The sequence below is a fragment of the Simochromis diagramma genome, unplaced genomic scaffold (genome assembly GCF_900408965.1).
Source record: "Simochromis diagramma unplaced genomic scaffold, fSimDia1.1 OVJJ01000205.1, whole genome shotgun sequence".
Classification (NCBI taxonomy): domain Eukaryota; kingdom Metazoa; phylum Chordata; class Actinopteri; order Cichliformes; family Cichlidae; genus Simochromis; species Simochromis diagramma.
Window position 1 is genome coordinate 11,911,958 of NW_024386782.1, and position 21,382 is coordinate 11,933,339.

At 41.8% G+C, this 21,382-nt stretch overlaps 1 protein-coding gene across 2 annotated transcripts; it reads left to right on the forward strand.

Annotated features, from left to right (window-relative positions):
• Positions 1-1,643: 1,643 nt before the first annotated feature.
• Positions 1,644-12,999, forward strand: acsl3b (acyl-CoA synthetase long chain family member 3b). Of its 2 annotated transcripts, none has more exons than XM_040022509.1 (15): positions 1,644-1,876; positions 4,281-4,763; positions 5,370-5,547; positions 6,399-6,508; positions 6,667-6,805; positions 7,388-7,538; positions 7,745-7,868; positions 7,989-8,060; positions 8,172-8,311; positions 8,884-9,056; positions 9,167-9,241; positions 9,337-9,528; positions 9,614-9,728; positions 9,826-9,983; positions 10,161-12,999. In XM_040022509.1, the coding sequence occupies exons 2-15, from the start codon at positions 4,413-4,415 to the stop codon at positions 10,316-10,318; spliced, it is 2,136 nt and encodes a 711-aa protein (XP_039878443.1). In that variant the 5' UTR covers positions 1,644-1,876; positions 4,281-4,412; the 3' UTR covers positions 10,319-12,999. The 2 variants fall into 2 exon arrangements, with proteins under 2 accessions (XP_039878443.1, XP_039878444.1); XM_040022510.1 differs by lacking the exon at positions 1,644-1,876 and adding an exon at positions 1,891-2,841.
• The last annotated feature ends 8,383 nt before the right edge of the window (positions 13,000-21,382 follow it).

Below are 21,382 nucleotides of genomic sequence, written 5' to 3' on the forward strand. Positions count from 1 at the left end.
CAAGCATGCAAAAACTCTAAAGAGCAGTGAGAAGAAATCGATGTCCAGGGTCAAAGTGTCGCGCGCAGCTCATCTAACCGTTTCACTTTCATCGTGTTCCTTTTTAGCAGTCACAGGAGATGTTTCTCTCCTATGTGTCCTCTGCCTCTGTCTCACATGCAGCATTTTGGGATAACGTCTAAGTCAAGTTGAAACAGGAGAGCAATGTGTGGGCCTCACGTAAGAGATGCAACTCCCTCTGGTGTGTAAACATGAGATTGCAGACAAGTTTCTTTTTATAAAATTACATAAAAAGATTTAAATATATATGAATTGATTTTTTTTTAAAGACACTTAAAAGTCAACCAATGTTGGTGATTATTGTATTTACATGTCTGCCTGTTAGAATAAACCCAGCACACACATATTTATGTTTATTATGTGTGTGAAACACATGAATGAACCACATTATCAAGTCATGTGATCTTTTTAGCAGCAGCTGTTTTTTATTATTCTGATAAGTGAATTCGCAAACTATCCATTAACTGTTTCCCCCAAAAACAGATTTTACATGAATATCAGTGACCACCACAGGCCAGGCTGAACTGATTGCAACAGTAGCACCATTAATTATCAATACATTATTGTAGAAAGCTCTATTAAGAGTGCTGGCTGTCTCTCACATGATACAGGTACATGGAAATAAACCTTTTATAAAGATGAATTTAGTTTGGAGAGGCTGATATGGAACAAGCTTTATCCTAACTTTAATCACTCACTGCAGCTTCATCATCTTCCTCATATTTCTACTCTCTCATTTCTATCCTGTCACACACACTATTGAGAGGAAATAGACCAGAAAAGAACCACGAGTACAACGTGAGCCAGATAGTTTGGAGGAATAGAAACTCCAAAAAGACAATTATAGAGAAGTATGAAACAACAGTTCAGACACGTCTTTCGTCTTCTTAATTCAGGAAATATATTGTGGTAAAAGTGTGCTATTTTCAAGGATTCAGAACTCTTAAATAAAACTGTGCAACAATCACGTGCAGTTAGATATTTGAATTAAATACTTGGGGGGGGAAACTGACATATCTGGTAGGGTACTGAAATTTTAATAGACTGTGATATGAGTTAGATTACTCACTAAGTGCTCCTTAGTCTGGTGCTTGAACGCACAGCATCGTGGTTTTAATTCATCATTTTGATGGTCTGTGATATGTATTGGAATGAAATACAGTCAATCAAAGCTGATAAGGAGGTAGTCAATCTTTACATTCCTAGGTTTTAATAAGCTGTCGACAAAAAGAGGAAGGTAAGGAGTTTCGGTGGTTTTGGTAACCGTTCTTGCTCAAGACAACCTAGCGTCTTACACTTATTGCGGTATGTATAGCTTGTTTTCCCTTCGTCTCGTTTCCCTTCGCCCATTTGACAGCTGTCTGTCTCTTCTTTGGCAGATCGCCGACTTGCTTATCAAACAGAATAATATGTGACTTGCGGTCACTTAACAGCCCACTAAACCTATCACCTCACGGGCGGCCACACTCTGTGTCTACTGCTGTAGGACCGCGTAGACGGCTGTGACCGATAATAACCTCTCTGACGTCTCTGTTGGCCCAAGCACGCGCCACCTCCAGTCTTCCAATCGCAGGCGGAGAAGCGTCGTGACGTCACTTTATATCTTCCGGGCTGGCAGCAGTGGCCCGGTGATGCTCTGATTTACAATTTGACTTAATTTTATATTGGTTTTTAAGCGGACCAACGGTTGTAATTTAGGGACAAGCACGCCGAGTTAACAGACGATGTCTTCATCCTTCTCAGAGCTGTGGTTGCAGAGGCTAATCTAGCTGATCCGGTGCTTCAGAGACTGAAAGCGCAGCTGCAGAGGAAAGAGGTGAGAATGTGTTGCGGCGTGAGCGCTCTGCAGATGTTGAGGAGAGATGGGCTTATTTTCAGCGACCGGTTTGCTAATCAACGTGGCACGTACCCTTTAATTCTCCTTAGACGTCCATACGGGGCGACGCTTATATGCTGCTTTTTAAATTAATTTCAGTGAATGTCCACCGGGAAAACCGGCTTCACTAAAGGCACCAGTAGTAGTAGCGGCGGTGGAGGCTAGCTATAGCTAAATGCTAGCTGCTAGCGCGTCTTTGAGCCGCTAATCTGGATGCTACTTCGCTAGCATCGCAGCATGTGACCTTCTGTGTGTCATCCAGCGGTAGTGTTGCTCAAAAATTATTTTATGTGTGCCGGTTTTATTCAACGATGTTGATACAGAATACTGTTAAGGATCCAAACCAACGCACCGACACCGCACTGTATGTCATGCTTCTCATCTGACTGCTGCAGTCTGAATTACATGATAATTACTAGGTTAAATGCTACACTCGTCACCAGATTAAATCCAGAGTGGGAGTTGCTGAGTTTATACTACTGTCCCGATGCTGATTAACATAGTGCCACTATTGCTATCATATTTAGTGTTATAACAAACAATACTTTAAAATTAAAGTGGCAGCAAGTTGCTGTGTTTGTTAAATTGGGTTACTAAAACAAGCACGAGGTTTTGTGTAGTCTCTGTTGGCTGGCATTAACAAATAAGGTCTAATTTCTGATCAAAAAGTTATTCATTGCAGCTGTGTGTTAAGGGATTGCAGGTTTTTCCCACTGAGACATATTTTTTTCATGCATTATATTGTTGAACTAGTGAGCAGGAGAGGGTGTGTCTGTGTCATTCAAATCCAACAATGGCTGGACCTGTAATACGTGTTGGAGCTGGAAGGACTTCTCAGTGTACTTTGCCCAGATAATGGATGACTTTTATCGGTTGGTTGTGGTATCTGGGTTGCTGTACAACAGGTGAGACATGTTTGTAGCAGGAGCGATTTGAGTTTGGACCTGATTGAAGTAACCGTTAGGATTGTCTTTTCCCCCCAGTAAATATACAGGTACAAAGTGGGGCTGATGCACACACTTGCAGAATGCTTGTCATTTATTTTTTTTTTAGCTTTAACTGTTTATATTTCCCTTTATTTATTTTGTATGTGTTATTTATATCCAGTTTCATTGTACTTGTACAATGAAAATAAAGAGATTCAGATTCTTAAAACCTGTGCAGTTATCTAACCTACAGCTACCTGAGATTGTAACTACATGTCGCTTCATCACAGCCTCACAGTTGCAGACTCTGGCTATGGCTCGGGCCACTTGCGCAGTCTGCATAGTAGGCTCTACTCAGATTCAGCACAGAAGTCTTCCAATTCAGCTTCAGGGTGCAACTGTGGAGAGGCTTTCTGAGGACCTTTTCCTCTTGTCTTGTAGCTTCTGTTTGCACATGGCCAGCCCACCTCTTAAATAAATGCTGAAGCGAAAAGATTCTTCTTAGTCATTTTAGAGTTATGTGAGGGTCTGCAAACATCTCTGCATTAAGCTGCAGAATGAGTCACTGCCTGTCACCAACTCTCATGTGGTCTGGCTGTGTGGCAGCAGGGCTACTCTGCAAATTACCCTTTGGCTTTAAGTATATGCTACAAATAGCCAAGCTCTCGTTCTGCAGTTGGTTTTTGTTGTACAGCCAAACGACTTGGAGAAGTACAAAAGTACAGTGCATGTTATGATCCAGTTGGAAACAAGTGGTTGAGTACACTGGAAGCAGTCAGAAATAAAGAAAATTAGAGAGGCATTGTTCTCTGGCTTAAATGCAGCCACTGCTTGATTTTGCACTCAGCGATTGTGAGGTTAACTGTTGTCATTTCCAGCAATACCAAAGCTTGTTTGGCCTGGTTTATCTATATCTTTATGTAAGACTGCAGCTGTAGCTATCATCTCTATAAGTGTATCTAACGGTGTTCTACAAAATATTGAAAAATGACAAGATGAAAGGAAAGAAATGAGGGCTGTTTCTGTATTGTTTCCAGATCACAAAGTGTTGCCCTCACAATACTAATTTAGTGTGCCAGACAACAATTAATGAAATGGGGAAATGAAGCAGTTTCACACATGAGGCAGTCAGTTGTCTTTAAGCTAAGGAGTTAATTACAAGTCCATATCAGCTCTGTTAATAAATCTTTAATTAATAGCTATCTTATAACTGAGCACAATGTTTCCTCTCTAAACAGACCTGCTGGTGAGGTGAATAGTGCTGACTGAAAGTGATACTAAGAATAGGAAGAGATGGCCTTCATGCAAGCAAAGATTATTTTACCAGGAAGCAGTTACTTGCTATCAAAATGTGCTGATACGTCTTTATTCCAGACTATGTTCCTAAAGTTTCATGTGTGTGTGTCTCTGTCTCGCAGGTCTAGGTGATTTCCTGTGCAGAAAGAAAAAGCTCAAAAGAACTCACAGCCTTCAGCCTCAGCAGCAAGTTGAGGTACTTTCAGGGCAGGTCCAAGGTTTATACATTTCCAGCGCTTACTTCATCTTCAGAGATGAAGTTGAAGGAGGATATGAACCCCCTGCTGCTGCAGGTTTTCCGTTCAGTGGTCTGGGTCTATTCTGTCATCACCTTCATACCCTGGTACTTCTTCTCTGGAGCTGGCAACAACTTGGAACGAGCCCGCAGGATCAAGGCACGCTCGGTTAGCGGGCACCCAGCAGGGCCTTACAGAGCAGTCTACAGCCAAAAGGAGCTAGTTGCGTGGCTCCACCCTGGCGTGGACACCCTGGACAAAATGTTTGAATACGCTGCCAAAAGGTTTCCTAAGAGAGACTGTCTGGGAACCAGGGAGGTGCTCAGTGAGGAGGATGAGCGCCAACCAAACGGCAAGATCTTTAAAAAGGTGAGACATGCTACCCTTATAATTTGTTTAATTAGTTTTATTTAGTTCATGTGAAAATTGAGGTTGGAGTCATGTCAAGATGAAGGTCCCCTCATTTCATTTAACTTTAGAAATGTAACACCAGGCGGCTCTGTCAGATAACGGGAAGTTTGTTTATAAGAGTGCAGTCAGCTGCTGTGCACAGTGTGATGAATGTGGGTGGAAGTGCAGCAAATTTTCTGCTCCTATGTCTCTGGGCCCAATTAACACCTGCAAAGCAACAGACGCCCTGTAGATGGCACTAGCGGACTGTAAATAATGTGTTATGCTGCCATCAGGAGACACTATCGTGTTCGGCTTTTTCAGTATTGCATATAAGAGCAATATCTGCAGCCTCTCATGTGGGTTCAGTGATACCATTTCATTATTCCTTCTAATAAAAAGCAGCGCCGATCCTACAAATGTGGATATTATGGTTCCGTTTATTCATTTCATATTCGTCCAATTGAATGAAACCGTTCTCGGCCCTGTAGAAAATATGCACCACCATCATTTTTCTTTTAATGTTTGGTGTAGTATGAGGACAAAAATGCTGAAGACTGCATGGTTTCTGCGTGTTCGTTGCAGGTAATTCTCGGGAACTATGACTGGCTGTCGTATGAGGAAGCCTACCAGGCAGCAAAGTGTTTTGGCAGTGGTTTGGCAGCTCTCAATCAGAAGCCTCACTGTAACATCGCCATCTTCTGTGAGACCAGAGCGGAGTGGATTGTCACAGCACAAGCCTGCTTCATGTACAATTTCCCACGTGAGTGGCAGAAGGACAAATGTGTATTATTATTATTATTATTATTATTATTATAATAATAATAATAATAATAATAATAATAATAATAATAATAATAATAAAAAACATCAAAGACATCCAAGGCACTTTTCAATAAAATATACATTCTCTTTATTTTGCTCTTTTTTGTTTATATTGTCTTTATGTAAAGCTCAGAGGATTCTTACTTTTCAATACAGATATTTAGTGAGTAAAAAATATTTGATATAATTGTTGATAAGAGTTATGAAAAAGGGGGTAGTCATTGTGCCAGTGTTTAAAAACTTTCCAGCAATATTTTTCAGACTAGTGAGCATCTTACTATGAAGGTACCATTTGACTGTATCGTAGTCAGCTGTGACGCTACTTCCCACAGACAGTGCTGCTGGTATTGTAGGCAGTAGAGTCAGAGCCTGTTTGTTCAATAAAGGGATTTGTATCATTTCAAAATCATCCCAAGCCTATTTTAATGGCACTGTGTTACAGTGGTTAGCAATGTCTCCTCACAACATGAGGGTTCCTGGTTTGAACCTGCCACACAGCTGGGGCCTTTCTGGGAGTTTCCATGTTCTCCCAGTAACTGCACAGGTTCTCTCCAGGTACTTCCCACAGTCCAAAGGTGTCTTTGTTGGTTAATGTTGCGATTCTAAATTGCCCGCTTCTTACATAATGAGAGCTAGGATAGGCTTCAGCCCCGCAACGACTCTGAACTGGAGAAACAGTTACGAAAATGGATGTATAGAAAAGTTTCTCCTATCAGGCAGCATATAAGCTGATACCATTATATCTTGTTTTGACTGTGTAACTAAAATAGATGTCATTGAATTTGACAGTTGTGACCTTGTACGCCACTCTCGGACCCGTGGCCATTGCACATGGGCTGAATGAGACCGAAGTCACGCACATCATCACAAGCAAAGACCTGCTGCAGAGCCGTCTCAAGGTAACTGCTTACCTTCTGACACTTATCGCATGTACGCTGTTTAACAAAGTCAACCAGCAGCTGCTGGTTTGTTGTGTGCAACATTAGAGTGTGATAACAAGTGTAGCTTAATGACGTTTTCCTCCTCCCTCCCACCTGCATCTATCTCTGTGCCATAGGCCATACTGTGTGACGTGCCGAGGCTGCAGTATATCATCGTAGTGGACAGTAAACCCACAAGCTGGCCAGACATTCCTAAAGGCATCATGGTCTACAACATGGACAAAGTGAAGGAGATGGGATCCAGGCCTGACAATAGTGAGTGTTTGAGCAGGGTGATTGAAAAGGTTTCTAATTTGGTCTGGAAAGTGGAAGTGCTCTGATGGAGGCTTAACACAAAGCCAGCACCCTGATGTGTAATTGGAGTGATGTGCTCTGCGTGACGGAAGGAGGTCAAATCACCACTTACAAAACACACAATGCCGTCACAAAGCCAACACCTCGGCTGTGTTTGGTTTAACTGAAACATCTGAAAACTGCATTTTTGTCGTGTGCAGTAGATGTGTGAAATTATTATTTTCATTTTTTTAATATACAGCAGTCATCTGAAATTTGTCTTTGTCTTCACACATTTGAAGACCGGGCTCATAACGAGGAGCAATTCAATCCCTCAATAATTAAACCCATTAATATGAATTGAAAGAGGCATGATCAAAGCACTGTAAATTTATATGCAATTAAAAGTGTTTATATTTGTCCTTTTTAAACCTTAAAGATAAGTCAATCCTTAATCATCACACACCATGCAGTTGTTGTTACTACGGTTTCATTTCTGTAAATATTATATTTACGGTCCATTTCCCCAGTAGCCATTACCGCTCTTCTCTCTGTCCACCATAGTTGCAGTAGACCGCAGAAAGCCAGAGACCTCAGACATCGCAGTTATCATGTACACCAGCGGCTCCACAGGCATCCCCAAGGGTGTCATGATCTCCCATGGCAACCTCATTGCTGGCATCACAGGCATGGCGGAGCGAATCCCTAACCTCAAGTATGTCAATATCAGATTCCTCGCTGTTCTCTGACATTTTCTCGCTGAGTTTTGCCACGTTCTGGTGCACAGAGTTTCCACTGTCACTTCGTTCTCTGCCAACGTGTGTGGTGATTGTCACTCACACAGAGACAGTTTTGTTGTTTATATCTCAATTTTATGTCAGTATCTAGAGGTAATTAATGAGATCACCTGTGTGCTCGCAGTGAGACGGACACCTATATCGGCTACCTGCCGTTAGCCCACGTTTTGGAGCTCAGCGCGGAACTGGTGTCCATCTCTCACGGGTGTCGCATCGGCTACTCCTCTCCTCAGACTCTAGCAGACCAGGTCAGTGGGGAAACGGGCAGCAGCATCTTTTGGTCAGCGTTTCTTGTCTCTCTAACAGTACACTGCAAATTCACAATCCATTAAAGATTTAAAGAGGTTGCCTTTTGTTTTATTTCACAGTCCACCAAGATCAAGAAGGGCAGTAAAGGTGATACCAGTGTGCTTAAACCCACTCTTATGGCTGCTGTACCAGTAAGTCTGCATTTATTGCAGTACACCTACTACAGTCACACCAGATAAAAGTACTGGGGGCTTTTAAAATGCCAGAAATGTCTACTGAGAGTTCATCTGCTTGGTGTGCAGGAGATCATGGATCGGATTTACAAAAATGTAATGACCAAAGTGGAGGAGATGAGCAAATTCCAGAGGACGCTGTTTGTGCTGGCTTACAACTACAAGATGGAGCAGATCTCCAAGGGCTACAGCACACCTCTCTGTGACCGGTAATACCCATGCACATGACGTAACCCTGAAACAGGACCTTTTATGCTTTTCTGTTTGAATCTGTACGATGAGAGGGTACGTGCAGTGGTGCTGATATCAGGCACACAGTTTAGGTTGTGAGCGACGAAGCCCCGCCCACCTGCTGTTCAGACATTCTGTATTAATGACAGTTAAATGGTAAATGGCCTGCATTTGTATAGCGCTTTTCTAGTCCCTAAGGACCCCAAAGCGCTTCACACTACATTCAGTCATTCACCCATTCACACACACATTCACACACAGTTGACGCTTGCTTTCTGAGTTATACACAAGCAAACATTTACGTCTGCTCCTTCTTGGCTAATCATAACAAAAGAGCTATTTCTCTGGATCCTGTGTGAGTATTTGGGTAGTACTGACTCTCGTATTGTGCGTGCACACAACATTTTTTAGTACGAATCAATATCTGTTTGCTATGGGGCTTTATGGCTAACTTTTCAAAGCTCTTTTAGTTTCTGGAGTTGCTGTCTGAGTCTCCTCCACTTGCAGCCGTCATCATCACCCTGCTCTGTTTTCTTGTCTTTTTCCTCAGTCTGGTGTTCAAACGTGTGCGAGCGCTCTTGGGAGGGAAAACACGGGTGCTGCTATCTGGCGGAGCTCCCCTCTCGGCTGCTACACAGAGATTCATGAACATCTGTATGTGCTGCCCTGTGGGGCAAGGCTATGGTCTGACGGAGACTTGTGGAGCTGGCACCATCAGTGAATGTAAGCAAATGTGAAAGAGTAGATGTGTTTTTGCTGTTAGGAGAAACAATTATAAAAAGAACTTAGAAATGACAAGCAAAGTTAATATAAGTCTGTATTTGTATTTTCAGTTTGGGACTACAGCACAGGGCGGGTTGGTGCTCCACTGGTTTGTTCAGAGATCACACTGAAGGACTGGGAAGAGGGTGAGTACAGAGCTAGAAAATCCATCCTTAGTTCATTAAAAAAAAAAAAAAAACTTTAAGTTGCTTAATAATCAAAAAATCCGGATCTTTTTTAGGTGGTTACTACAGCACAGACAAGCCCAACCCAAGAGGGGAAATTCTGATTGGTGGGCCCAATGTCACAATGGGTTACTACAAAAGCAAAGGCAAGATCCAAGATGACTTCTTTGTGGACAAGAACGGCCAGCGATGGTTCTGCACTGGAGACATTGGAGAATTCCACCCCGACGGATGCCTGAAGATCATCGGTAAGAAATGCAAAAATGAGTTAGACTGCATGTGATACAAGAGGGAACATCAGTCAGGATTCTAATAATTCTTCTTTTCTCACAGACCGTAAGAAAGATCTGGTGAAACTACAGGCAGGCGAATATGTCTCTCTAGGAAAAGTGGAGGCTGTTCTGAAGAACTGCCCACTCATAGACAATATTTGTGCCTATGCCAACAGGTAAAGCCCTGCAGACTTTCTGGATCTGTTTATTTCATTGTTGCTGCCTAATCTGTAATCTTTAATCTGTAATCTAATCTTTTTTGTTGTTGTTTAGTGACCAGTCATATGTAATCAGCTTTGTGGTGCCTAACCACAAGCAGCTAATGGCCCTGGCTGAGCAGATGCAAATAAAGGACTCGTGGGAAGAACTCTGCAACAACTCCCAGATGGAGGAGGTGGTCCTCCGCATCATCACTGAGGCTGCTATCACAGGTAGAGGGAAAAAGTCTTATCTCCCAAGTACAGTATCATTAACAAAACTCAAGTGAGACATCTGAATAGTTTGTTCAGATTTGGTGAGATAGCATCCCGTCCCCTGTGTCAGACTTTTGCACTAAGATGACACTTTATCTGTCAGGCTGACTTGTGATTGTGCTCTCTCACATCCAGCAAAATTGGAGCGATTTGAGATTCCCAAGAAGATCCGGCTGAGCGCTGAGCCCTGGACCCCAGAGACGGGCTTGGTCACTGACGCATTCAAACTAAAACGTAAGGAGCTAAAGACACACTACCAGGAAGATATCGAGAGGATGTACGGAGGAAAATAACACGAGACGCACTCCCAGCAACCAGTAAACACATCCACATATTTACCTGAAAACACTCACAGTGCTCAAGACTACTTTTTGAGGAGTTACATTTAAGTTACCAGTAACACATAAATACACACACACACCCACAGGGACCCATGCACCTCCTTCCCGGCTTCCCTGCAACCAGCTTCGATCAAAGCAGGATGGAGGCGGGGGGGCGACTCTCGAATCCAGCTTAATGGTTTCTGTCAAAACCTAAGAGGCTGAACAGACAGCTGAGCCAGCCAGACGTGTGCAATGCACCAACCACTCCCTTTCAAGGAATTCAGGTCTTTAAGTTGCTGTGACGACCAAGACAGCCAATGAAGTCAGACCTTTGCATGACTCAAAGTGAAACAAATGTCAAGCTTGATGCAGCTGAACCCATGTCAGCGACCACACTCTGTTTGCTTCTCCTCCCGCTGCCCTGCTTGCTGGAGTGTGCCGCGTGGGGGGCATGAAGTGCGCACCCCTGGCAGAGACATGGTGGGGAGGTAGCATGAGCCCAACAGAGGGGACACCTCCTGGGCTCAAAGTAACATTCAGGTCTGCAGGGATCTCTGTGGTCTTTATTTTATTTTATTTTATTTTTTAAATCCGCATTTCAACATTTCCTTCATGTTTGGTTTGTTAGCTTTTAAACCCATCTGATCAGTTTTCTGTGTAAGGAATGGGTGTTCCAAAGCCATGAGAGATTTGAGCATTAGGATGTCTTCAAATACATTTTCATACTTTTACTTTATGGTGGTATTATTTGGTAGGGGGTGGGGGTTCTTTTCCTTTTTTATTATTTGTTTTGTTCATGCTACCTGTACTTTAATGGTCTTTGTTTACAAGCTTTTTCATTTCTTCTTTTGTATCTTTTTCACTTTATTAGCCTGCGTCATAAGGTCTGTACATTTGAATTTTGACTTACTGACTTGACCTAGTTATAAATGATGGAGTCGTATCCCTTCTGCTGTTCCCTGCCTACACAAGATTGTCAAACATTAGGACCAATTGGGAGTGTTTTTGTTTTTCCTTTCAGTTTTTTTTCCGTGGTTTATTGACATACAGTAGCCATGCCACATGTTCCTCCAGTCACGACCAATGCACCAAACGGATGGTTTCAAGGGAACTTAGTTGCTTACCACAGGAAGAATAGTTACACTAGTTAGCCTTTCATAGACTGCTGTCCCAGTTACTTTGTGGTGCAACTGTACATGTTTTTAACCATAGGTCTGTTTACTGTTACTTTAACCTTTTTACGTATAAAAATGAAATGCAAAGTGAATGTGCAATATTTATACTCAAATATTAAAAGTATCTAAGAAGGAAGACGAAAAAAAAAAGCGCACAGGCAGCGGCCCTTTCGCGGCATGTTAACATTTAGGCCTTAACTTCAGTGCATAATGGAAGGCCTGTAGGACTGTAGAAATGTGGACGATGGTAGAGAGACACTGATAGAGAAGTGTAGATGTAGCTCCTTTTGAACGTACTGTGCTGCAAATGTAATGTTTTTAATAAGACTGTAAAGTTAAAAAAAAGTTATATCTGGCGTTGTAGAAAATTGCATGATGTAAAGTGCACATGTACCAAAGCACATCAGTATGAGAGAATCACACTCCATTCAAACAACTGAAGAAATAATTTATTGACCCACTCCTTTTTAAAAAAAAAAAAAAAAAAAAAAAAAAAAAGTTGGGAGTGTATGCATAGCTGAAGCTCAGTTCACATTTCTGTATCTTGAAATTGGTTTATCTGTATAATATTTGTGCAGTGTATATAAAAGGGTCTCCAGTGCTACAGACACCCGACATTTATTTGAAATGTTGTAAAAAACAAAATTAAAAAAACATGCATTAATTAATGTAGGTTTATGGATTTGGTGCTGGTGGTTGATATACTCTGAATGGCAATAGTGTAAAGTGACTTTTACAAGCTTTATTTCCTTCTTCCCTGTTCTTCGATTTCTTTTATTTTGTTGTAAGGTTTACATCTTTCTTGCAGCCGCCTTTTTCTGAATGCAAACCCTGCTTTGCTTGTAACAAAGATGACATTAATAAAGGGTACAGTAGGGTCCTCCTAATGGCAATGTCATCAGATTTCATACATAAGGATCGTATTTAGCTTTGACCAAACTATCGCGATAAAGTTGGGGGGGGGACCCGTGCCTCCCTTTGTGTGTGCTGTTTGCTGCTTTTTCTCTGCCTGGCTCGAGGCGGCTGGTTGCCTTCTGACACACACGAGCTATCTTCAGGGGTCTTTAGAATGTGAAGCACTCCACACATTGTTGGGTTTTTTTTTTTTTGTTTGTTTTTTCTTTCTTGATGACGCACGTCATCTCATACCAACAAGCATTATCTGAACTAACAAGGCAAAGACTGAGGGGTGGTGCAGAGATCAATTTCACCATTCCTGTTATTTTCTCTTTCTTCGTAAATATCAGGGAGGTGGGGGTGGGTGGGGCAGGTCTCACAGATCAAAATTCATTAAAAGTACCAATAACTGTACAGGTGTAAAGCCTCCTGTTAATATGTTTAGTAATCTTTGTAACTGAACTTTTTTTTTCGGGGTGGGCCTGAAAGCTGAGCTACTGCAAGTGTCTTCTTCCTTTTATTTATTTGTGATTTGGCCTTGGAAATTATGTCATGAAATAAACAAGTTTGTGTTGTAAATACTGCTGGTGTTTGTGTGCTTTGGAGTTCTGTGTGTGTGTCTGTCAGACACCTGAACGCAGTCTGTGAGGTTTAACGTGTGACTAATAATCAGCAGCTTGATTGGAATCATCCTCAACGCAGAGTTTCTATGGCAACGAAGGCCAGTGTGCGTGCGTGTGCGGATGTGGTTTGTGAAAGGCTGTGTGCCGCTTCGACGCAAGCGGAACATCCAGTCCTGGAAGTCGACCTTCATTTAAAGCTAGTAAACAAAGGAAGGTGTTTGTTTGTTTGTTTGTTTTTCTTCACCCTTTCTTGAGAAATTGAATCAGAGAAAAAGAAAAAAATCAATTTTATTGAATTCCTTCTGAACGCACCTGCTGATTAACATAGATGATGTAGTCAGGATCCATTATTCAACACCAGGGCTGCAGATAATCCTTTACTTTTTTGAACTGCTGTTGAGCCTTAGTCTAAAACAAAAAAACTTGACATTGGCAAGTTGTCCCATTCAGTTTCTCTGAGCCTCAGCTGACGTATTTGGATTCTCCAGAATCACAGACTGCACGTATAAAACAACAAATCACACATGAGTTTATACATGATGTTATTAAAGCCTGCAGCTGAGCTTTATGGCTGTCACCCCATTGGTTTTTTTATTTATTTATTTTTTTTTTATGTTTATTATTTAAGTTTTGTTTTTGAAGCCAGAAGTGTTAAGCAATACCTCTCTGGGCTTTCTGGAGTTTTTTTTTTCAATTATTATATTTAATAGATCAGGAGTGTCAAACATAAGGCCCAGGGTCCAGAATCAGCCCCCCAGAGACTTATTTTCAAATCAGCCTGTTAGCCAGCTTTGAAAATAAGGAGGGCATACATTGTTGGGGGCCTTTTGTTTTTTTCCTCCACAGCCATTCATACTACACCAAAGTAGTTAAATAACAGATACACAATTAAATGACAGAAAATCTTTCACCTGTTTTTCACTATCTGTTATAGATATTTTGGTTAGAAGCCAAACACTTTTTTAAATCAATCTACAAAAGGTTAACGTTTCATGGGACAGCCTCGCAATGAGCTACCAGAAATTCTTCTTTTATTAAGTAGAAAAACTGAGATGAGTTTCACTCAACTGGTGATTTTCAAAGAGCTATTAGCCAAAAATCTGGCATACTTCTGCATGGTTTGCAGTGTATCCTTTGAAGAAACTGGAGCACAAAAGAAGAAGTGGCAGACCTTTAAAAAATATTTACAGCTGATGAACAGTATCTGTAAGTGACATCCTTAAGAAATGGGAAAAAATCCAGCAAAGACCTGATCCACCATGTAATACCATCTGGAAATCGTCTAATTGGCAACAGTTTCAATTTTAAGTTTGACAATGATTGCAAACACACTGCTAGTGCAGTGAAACCATACCTAGATAGAAAAACACACATTAGAATTCTATTAGTCATGGATTGGCCTCCCTAGAACCTGAACCCAATAGCAGTGTTGGGTCATATGACAGAGAAAAGTACAAAAGAAGAAGCCCAGAGAACTACTCCTGAACTCTACTTCAGACTGTGTTGAAGAATAAAGGTGCTCATACCTTTTTTTGCCATATATACCGCATTCCTATGCATTTATTTTGCTTGCACATTTCAATAAATTACCTCAACTATTTACAATTTTCCTAGGAAAATATGAGAAGTGGCTTGAAACTTTTGCACAGTACTGTACCATCTATCAAGGAAGTGCAGTAAAACAAAATACCCCAAACAGCAGCAACAGCACAACATCGTTGAGAGGTCCAGAGACTAAAAACAGCTGAATTGAAGCCTCATTCAAAGAATGGCTATTTTGTTCCAGGCTCTAAGTGGGCCTGTACTGCTGTAAACATGGGGATTTTAGTTTGAAAGTATATAGGGACTGATGTGACTGTGGAGCCAGCCTCAAGTGGCCATTTCAGAAACAGAATAGAATAGGCCTTTATTGTCGTTGTACATGTACAACAAAATTGTAGAGAAATATATAAAAAAATATATAAAATATAAATATAAAAAAAAGTGAAAAGCACAACTGCACCCAATTATTCTATACACAAGCCAGTACTAGTTCAGTGTTACCGTCTGGAGTGCTCACTCTGTAAAAGGCCTGATTAGCTAAGCACAAGTTAATAATGGGTGCAAGTAAACTTTACAGTACCAGAGTCTGCATTACAATTCACATCACAGTTCATATCAATTCACACCAAGAGATGAAATCAGATGAAGCGCATGCCAGTCTTTAATGTCAGGGAGAACACTTTTCATTCTGCCGGTACCATGTCTGCTGCTCCTTTATTTAAAATGAATCTACGAGACCACAGAGAGTCAAGCAATTCTTCCAACCCCTCCTCTTCCTCCTCTTTATTCGCTCCATCCAACCCTATGGGACGAGTGAGTGAGTCAGAAGCATAATGCTCCCTTATTAGCCCACTGATTCTGACGCACGCACGCACACACAGAAGAGTGGCTCTACCACAAAGACAACAACAGCAAGGAAACAGTGAAGGACATCTTTCACATTATATATGTGGTTAGTTTGTGAGCGTGCGTGTGCGTGTGTGTATATGTGCGTGTTCCCGTGCTTGTCCTCGGTTTGCTCTCTGACACTTTATTCCTACTTTTTTTTTTTTTTGTTGCTCCTTTCTTTCTCCCTCTCCTCGCTTTGCTCGTCTCTCTCTCTCTCTCTCTCTCTCTCCCTGCCTACTTATGACTCAGAGGTGCGCAAAAAACTTTCTGTGTTCTATGCGCACACACTACTGCAAGCCAATAAGCCATACTGAAGTTTACACAAGGAGCCGAAGCCGAACGTTAGCTGCCTTTATAACTCTGGAGAAGTGGGTGGTGTCTGGAAAAAAAAAGATTACATCTGAGGCTGAGGACTGGGATTAAGGTATCCCTGCCCACTACTGGCACACAAAGATATACAATGAACTTTGGATTAGAGGCAGCCGAGGAAAAGGTGAAAGAAAAAGTTAGTTTTTTAAATGTAAGCGTTTGACGATGCATTTACATCACTTGAACTCCCAGTGTATGGGTTTAAATAAATAAATAAATAATTTCAACTACATTTAAGATCCAAGGTTTTACAAGAAAAAAGAAGCAAAAATATCTCATGTTGAAATTCAGTGAAATGTAACACTAATACTAGATATTAGTAGGCCATACCACTTCATTATTAGTGTGGTATAATTGCATTTAAGTCCTGAAACAAACAGATTAGTTGATACTGTTAAATATGAACATGTTTCTTTGGTAAATGGTGACATTTTCCATTGCCTAATTGGGAAGTCGGTGAATGTGATGCAGTAAAGTTTTGGTTGATCGTGTTAATCCTCTGTTTCATGCTGGTTTTGTTTTTGTTTTTTTTGGCTGGTAATGTGTTAGGTTGACCTCTGGCTTCACACTCTCTGACGGCAGGCTGCTCCGTGCCGGGCATGGGCACCGCGACCTCGGCTTAGCTCAGCTGGGTCATCGTGGAGCCGGGGCCAAAGTGGAGGTGGGAAAATGTGTGAGGTCTGGTAATGAGCTTGAGCAAAGCGATAGCGGGTGGTGGGGGGGTGAGGATGGTGAAGCAGAAAGGAGAGAGAGAGGCAACTGATACGTCTGGGCGATGACTCACCGATGCTGGGTATTTATAGCATCGGGAGGGAGGTGTGGGGGTGGAGGAGCGAAGTTTGTGGGGGTTTGGGAGGCAGCCAGGACAGCATCATCGCACCAACGGGGAGTGGTGAAGGAAGAGACAGAGACTGCAGAGATGAGGAAGCATCGGTGAAGGAAAAGGGCAGGAGAGGAAAGGAAGAGATGGAGGAGAGGTGGAAGAGTGGAAGAAGGGAGTGGTGGCAGGGTCCAAGAATGAGATGGAACTAGGCTAACTAACGGAAAGATCAGAGGACGAACTGTGGGGAGAAGTAGAGGAGGCAGAAATAGCATGCGCATTTAAAAATCTCAGAACAAAGACGGCTTGTCTTGTTGATAGTGCCACGCTGCAGGGACACTGTTAAACATCCAGTGAGCTCCATGTGGTGCGCAAGAAACACAGGCGCTGGCTTTCTAATAGAACAACAAAGCTACAGTAGGCTATTTCTGTGCTGGAGCTGGTATTAGAGCAACACCCAAAACATATTTAATGACTCACATTTGCAACAAAAAAAAAAAAAACCACTTTTCCCAGCAGCTTTGCATTTAAAAAAACTGTGTTTGCAGAGGAAGACTGGAAAAGGTGTCACGCTTTAATGAACATGACAATCATCTCTGTTACCAAGACAGTGTGGGTTACAGTTAAGCAAATTAGGAACATATTAGACTGTTAAGAACAACTAATTAGGGAGGCAAAAAGAGCAGCTGGAAAGGCAAAAATGTTGATGGATCATTCCTTTTCCTTTTTCTGTGAATATGTGCATTATTAATTCCAAACAGCTTCTTGTATGGCCACAATAAATCTGATTAAATTGAATGTTTTCTGATTCATATTCTACAGTTTTAAAAACAGGTTACTGTGGCGTGTGCTCGCTCTTATTCTTCTCTCTTCATTGACAGGATTTCTTCATCAATAAACACATCCTCACTGGGCCTCTGGTGACGTCAGCCAGTGCGTCATGCTGAATCCCTCACCATACACACGAATCTGAGCACGTGTGCTCATATACGCATGCATGCGCAGCCACACACACACACACACATCCTCTCAGTATGATTCAGAACAACATGGCGAGTGCTCGCATTCATTAATATGTACAGTGTAAAGAAGCATGGGGTATGAAAGGTAACAACAAGGAGTGAAAAGAGTGATGCTGAGGTTGAGAGGCTAGTTGGGGGCACTGCTGAAAAGGGCTGAAGAGAAGTTAAAAGGAGAAGGGAAAAAATGTGGTTGCTAAAGAATCAGGCTGTGACGGTGGAGACAGCCAGGTAGGCATGACTAAAATAGCACCTTTGTCAGACGGTAAGAAAAAAAACATGAGATGAGGAGAGGAAAAGAATGGCACAAAGCCTGGTGTTCACTGGTGTTCACTATGCTTAAGTGAGCTAAAAAAAAGAGGCACAAAATCATCAGAAATATATGTTTTAAATAGAAGTATGCACTTAAATAAGAGTGAAGGGAATCGTTTGTTAAACGCGTAGCTGGAAATTGGCAACGTCATGCTTAAACGTAAGTGCATGTTGTTTATCAGTTGGGAGCAAGTTCCCATGAACCCGGCCAAGACTCCAGGGTATTCCTGACACTTAGCCAAGAAACAGTGTTGGCGCACAAAACCTGTGAAATCGCCCCAAACATTCTGGTTTTGTACTGATTAAAGGAACAAGGTATATAATTGATTAGTGGAAGAACAATTTGTTTTGGCAAGACCCCTCATATTTCCAGTCCTTTTCATGAGCTAACTGGAAAAATTAGAGTGGCAACAGCATTCTCATATAGCCTAACTCGAGAAAATTAATAAGCACATTTCCAAACATGTCAAACTATTTATTTTTGTTTTTTTAATGGAAGAAATCCAAAGATGATCATTAGCAGAGGAGGAATAGAGGCTTGGCTGTTGAAGCCAGTCTCATTAAAGCAGAGATATTTGATCCAATCCCACAGGTCCTCTCCTGCATTCCTGTAGCATTACGTGGGCATTTGCCCTTTTAGAAAGGCTAAGCTTGTATTGAATCTCCACCTTGTTTCATTCATTTCTCCTCTGCCCTCCCTATGCTGCTCAGCTAGCATGCTTCCTCTCCTTGTTTCTGTCCTTCCATCCTAATGGCTCAGACAACATATTGTGGCTCTAATCACCATCATCTCTGTTCCTGAAACAACCTGCCTCCTGAAGACAAGGACCATGCTTTACTTGCAGTAATTGGCTCAAGGAGAAGGATGAGCCAGATGGGTACAGCAGAAGGAGAAAATGTAATGAATGCACGTCACTGAGAAAACGGCCAGCTAAACTGGAGAGTCTAATGAAGGAGACGAGGATACCAACCTGTGGGAAGAGATGAAGGTGGAGGCAGATGAAAGGCAAGTGAGACAGCGTCACCATGGAGACGTTGGTTAAAAGGAAGGTGAGCCATGACAACAGGGCGCGCCATTGCGCGTGCCCTCCCGCCTCATGATGTGGTGACTGGGGGTGGGTGGGTGAAGAGGTGAGGAGGAGTGAAACAAAACAAAGGAGGAGGAGGGGCTGACTACATGCAGCTCTATCTATATCTTCTTCTTTTTTTCTTTTCTTTTTTTTCGCACACAACATTATTTAAGCGCACACACTGAATGCTTAGACCATTCCAGGAAATCGGTGTTGATTGCTGAAGATCTCAGCTGAGTCACAGGTCCTTGAGCTGACTGATGCAAGAATCTGAACTCAGAGCATAAAGAAAAAGTAAAACCAAACAAACAAAAAGACCATTTGTCACACAGTGTATGTGTTTGAGTTTGTATATGGGTGTGTACTCCTTTATTATAATGACGGAAGCAAGCCATTGTTGAGCTAGTCTAATTTTCTCCCCCCGCATCTCTGGCTTATGTGCAAGGAAACAGCAGCGGTATCACCCAGAACAGCAGGGCTGCTGGGTTTAAACAGGAGTGAAAGAAATATATCATTTCATGATTATAGAGGAGAACTTGCATGGTTTTTCAGGTTGAAGAAGAAAGGAAGCAAAATGAAGTCACTTGCTGAAAGAATAACATTTTTAACATACAACCAAGACTGTCCATTAAGCAAATCATTTCCTCCTAGAAAAAGAGGCTCATTCTCAGTATTCTCTGACTACAGGTCAGAACATTGTGACTCTACATCTGTTTGCCTTGAAACCTGTAAATGTGGGGTTTTCATGCGTTTCTCTCTCAGGCCTAAAGGACCCCCACCCTGAAAAATACCAGCTCAGTTAATAAAGTCTGCACTGCACATCTGTGATTCTGAGTCTCTGCTTTGTTAGAAAAATGGCACGAGTCCAGAATCTGAAAAATCCACGAGTCATAAAAGGAATTCACGTCATGTTTTCTCTTCTCCCTGAAAAGCACCTTGAGTAAGAGCCGAATACAAAAAAGGTTCACGATCAAAACAGAGACGAAAAACGTTTCCTGCAAAAGTATGTACTTACGGGTCTTTTAAAGGAGGCTCTTTTAGTTCTTTAATTTTTTTTATGAGGCTTATTTTTAATGGGGGGTGGGGTTGGGGGAGCTGAAGATGATAACTCTACTTGGTGAGATCTCCAGATCACAATCTGAGGAGCTGTGAAAGAGCTGGGTTGGAACACAGTGCCCTGAACTCAGCTCTTCTGATTTGCCAGGACACCCTGACTGCCATGCTGTTGTTGTTTTTAAAATTATTTAGATAGTGCAGAACATCTTTGAGTTATTTTATCTGAAGGGGGAGCAGATGTAGAAGGAGGCTCAGAGAAATATTTCAGTGGAAAGATAAACTTCAGAAATGAATTAATGGAAGGGCGCCTCCAAAGCATACTTCTGTGTAACTTAGCAACCAAAGGATTGAATGGTATCATCAACACTTTGCCAAAATGATTTCTGTTTTGTCTAATAATGGGCTTTGCTATCGATAGACTTATAGAGTTCAATGGAGAGAAAGAAGAAGAAGGGCACTGAAGAAGCAGGAAACAAAACCCATGAGAGGATGAGAGTGGCACTAAAGACTCGTAATCTAATTACTATCATTTTCTCCTTGCCCTGATGTTACTCTCATTGATAAAGAGAGAAAAAGACAGAGAGAATGCAATAGTGCCGTTCACTGGGAATGTTTATTTTCTTTTTAGCATCTGAAGTAATTAATCAGTACAGAATGATGCACAGAGACAGCACATCACAAGCCCCGGAGACGAATAACAGATTCAGTCAGTGAATCTTTTACCAGCAGCGGCCTGCTGGGATATGAGTTTAGAAACCTCTGATCCATCACTCAGAATCATCACAGTGCCCAGGGGGGTTGGTATAACTTCCACAACAAGAGATAAACACGCAAATAGAAGCGCACACATCCTTTAAACTCTACCAGATATTTAACAGCTCACGTCACAACATCCAGACCACCAGGCTGTTTTTCTTACTGACCCACAGCTCAGACACTGGCAGAGAAATATCTACTAAAATGTTGCTTGTTGCTTAAACATGCATTGCAGAAGTTATATTTAGAAGTTGAATAGCATTTGAGCATTTCTGACACATCGGCGTGCTTGTTTTTACACTGTAAAAGGACACAAGGCAAAAATTTAAAAGGAGATTGAGCAGGGGACCATTTCCTTCAAACATGATGTGAGGCAGCTCTCATTCACCCTGTCACTTTCACTCACGCACACAAGACATCGGTCAGCATCACGGCCAACAAATGAGCCAAAAATTGATCTTCAAGTAGTTCTGTGTGCTTGTTCACTTTCAGCAAAACAGATAGGAG

Excerpts from the sequence above, each read along its gene's own strand:
- acsl3b (XM_040022509.1), top strand. The coding sequence starts at position 4,413 with ATGAAGTTGAAGGAGGATATGAACCCCCTGCTGCTGCAGGTTTTCCGT. Across the intron at positions 9,242-9,336 it reads ACTGAAGGACTGGGAAGAGG|GTGGTTACTACAGCACAGAC; the intron begins GTGAGTACAGAG and ends GATCTTTTTTAG. Across the intron at positions 9,529-9,613 it reads CGGATGCCTGAAGATCATCG|ACCGTAAGAAAGATCTGGTG; the intron begins GTAAGAAATGCA and ends CTTTTCTCACAG.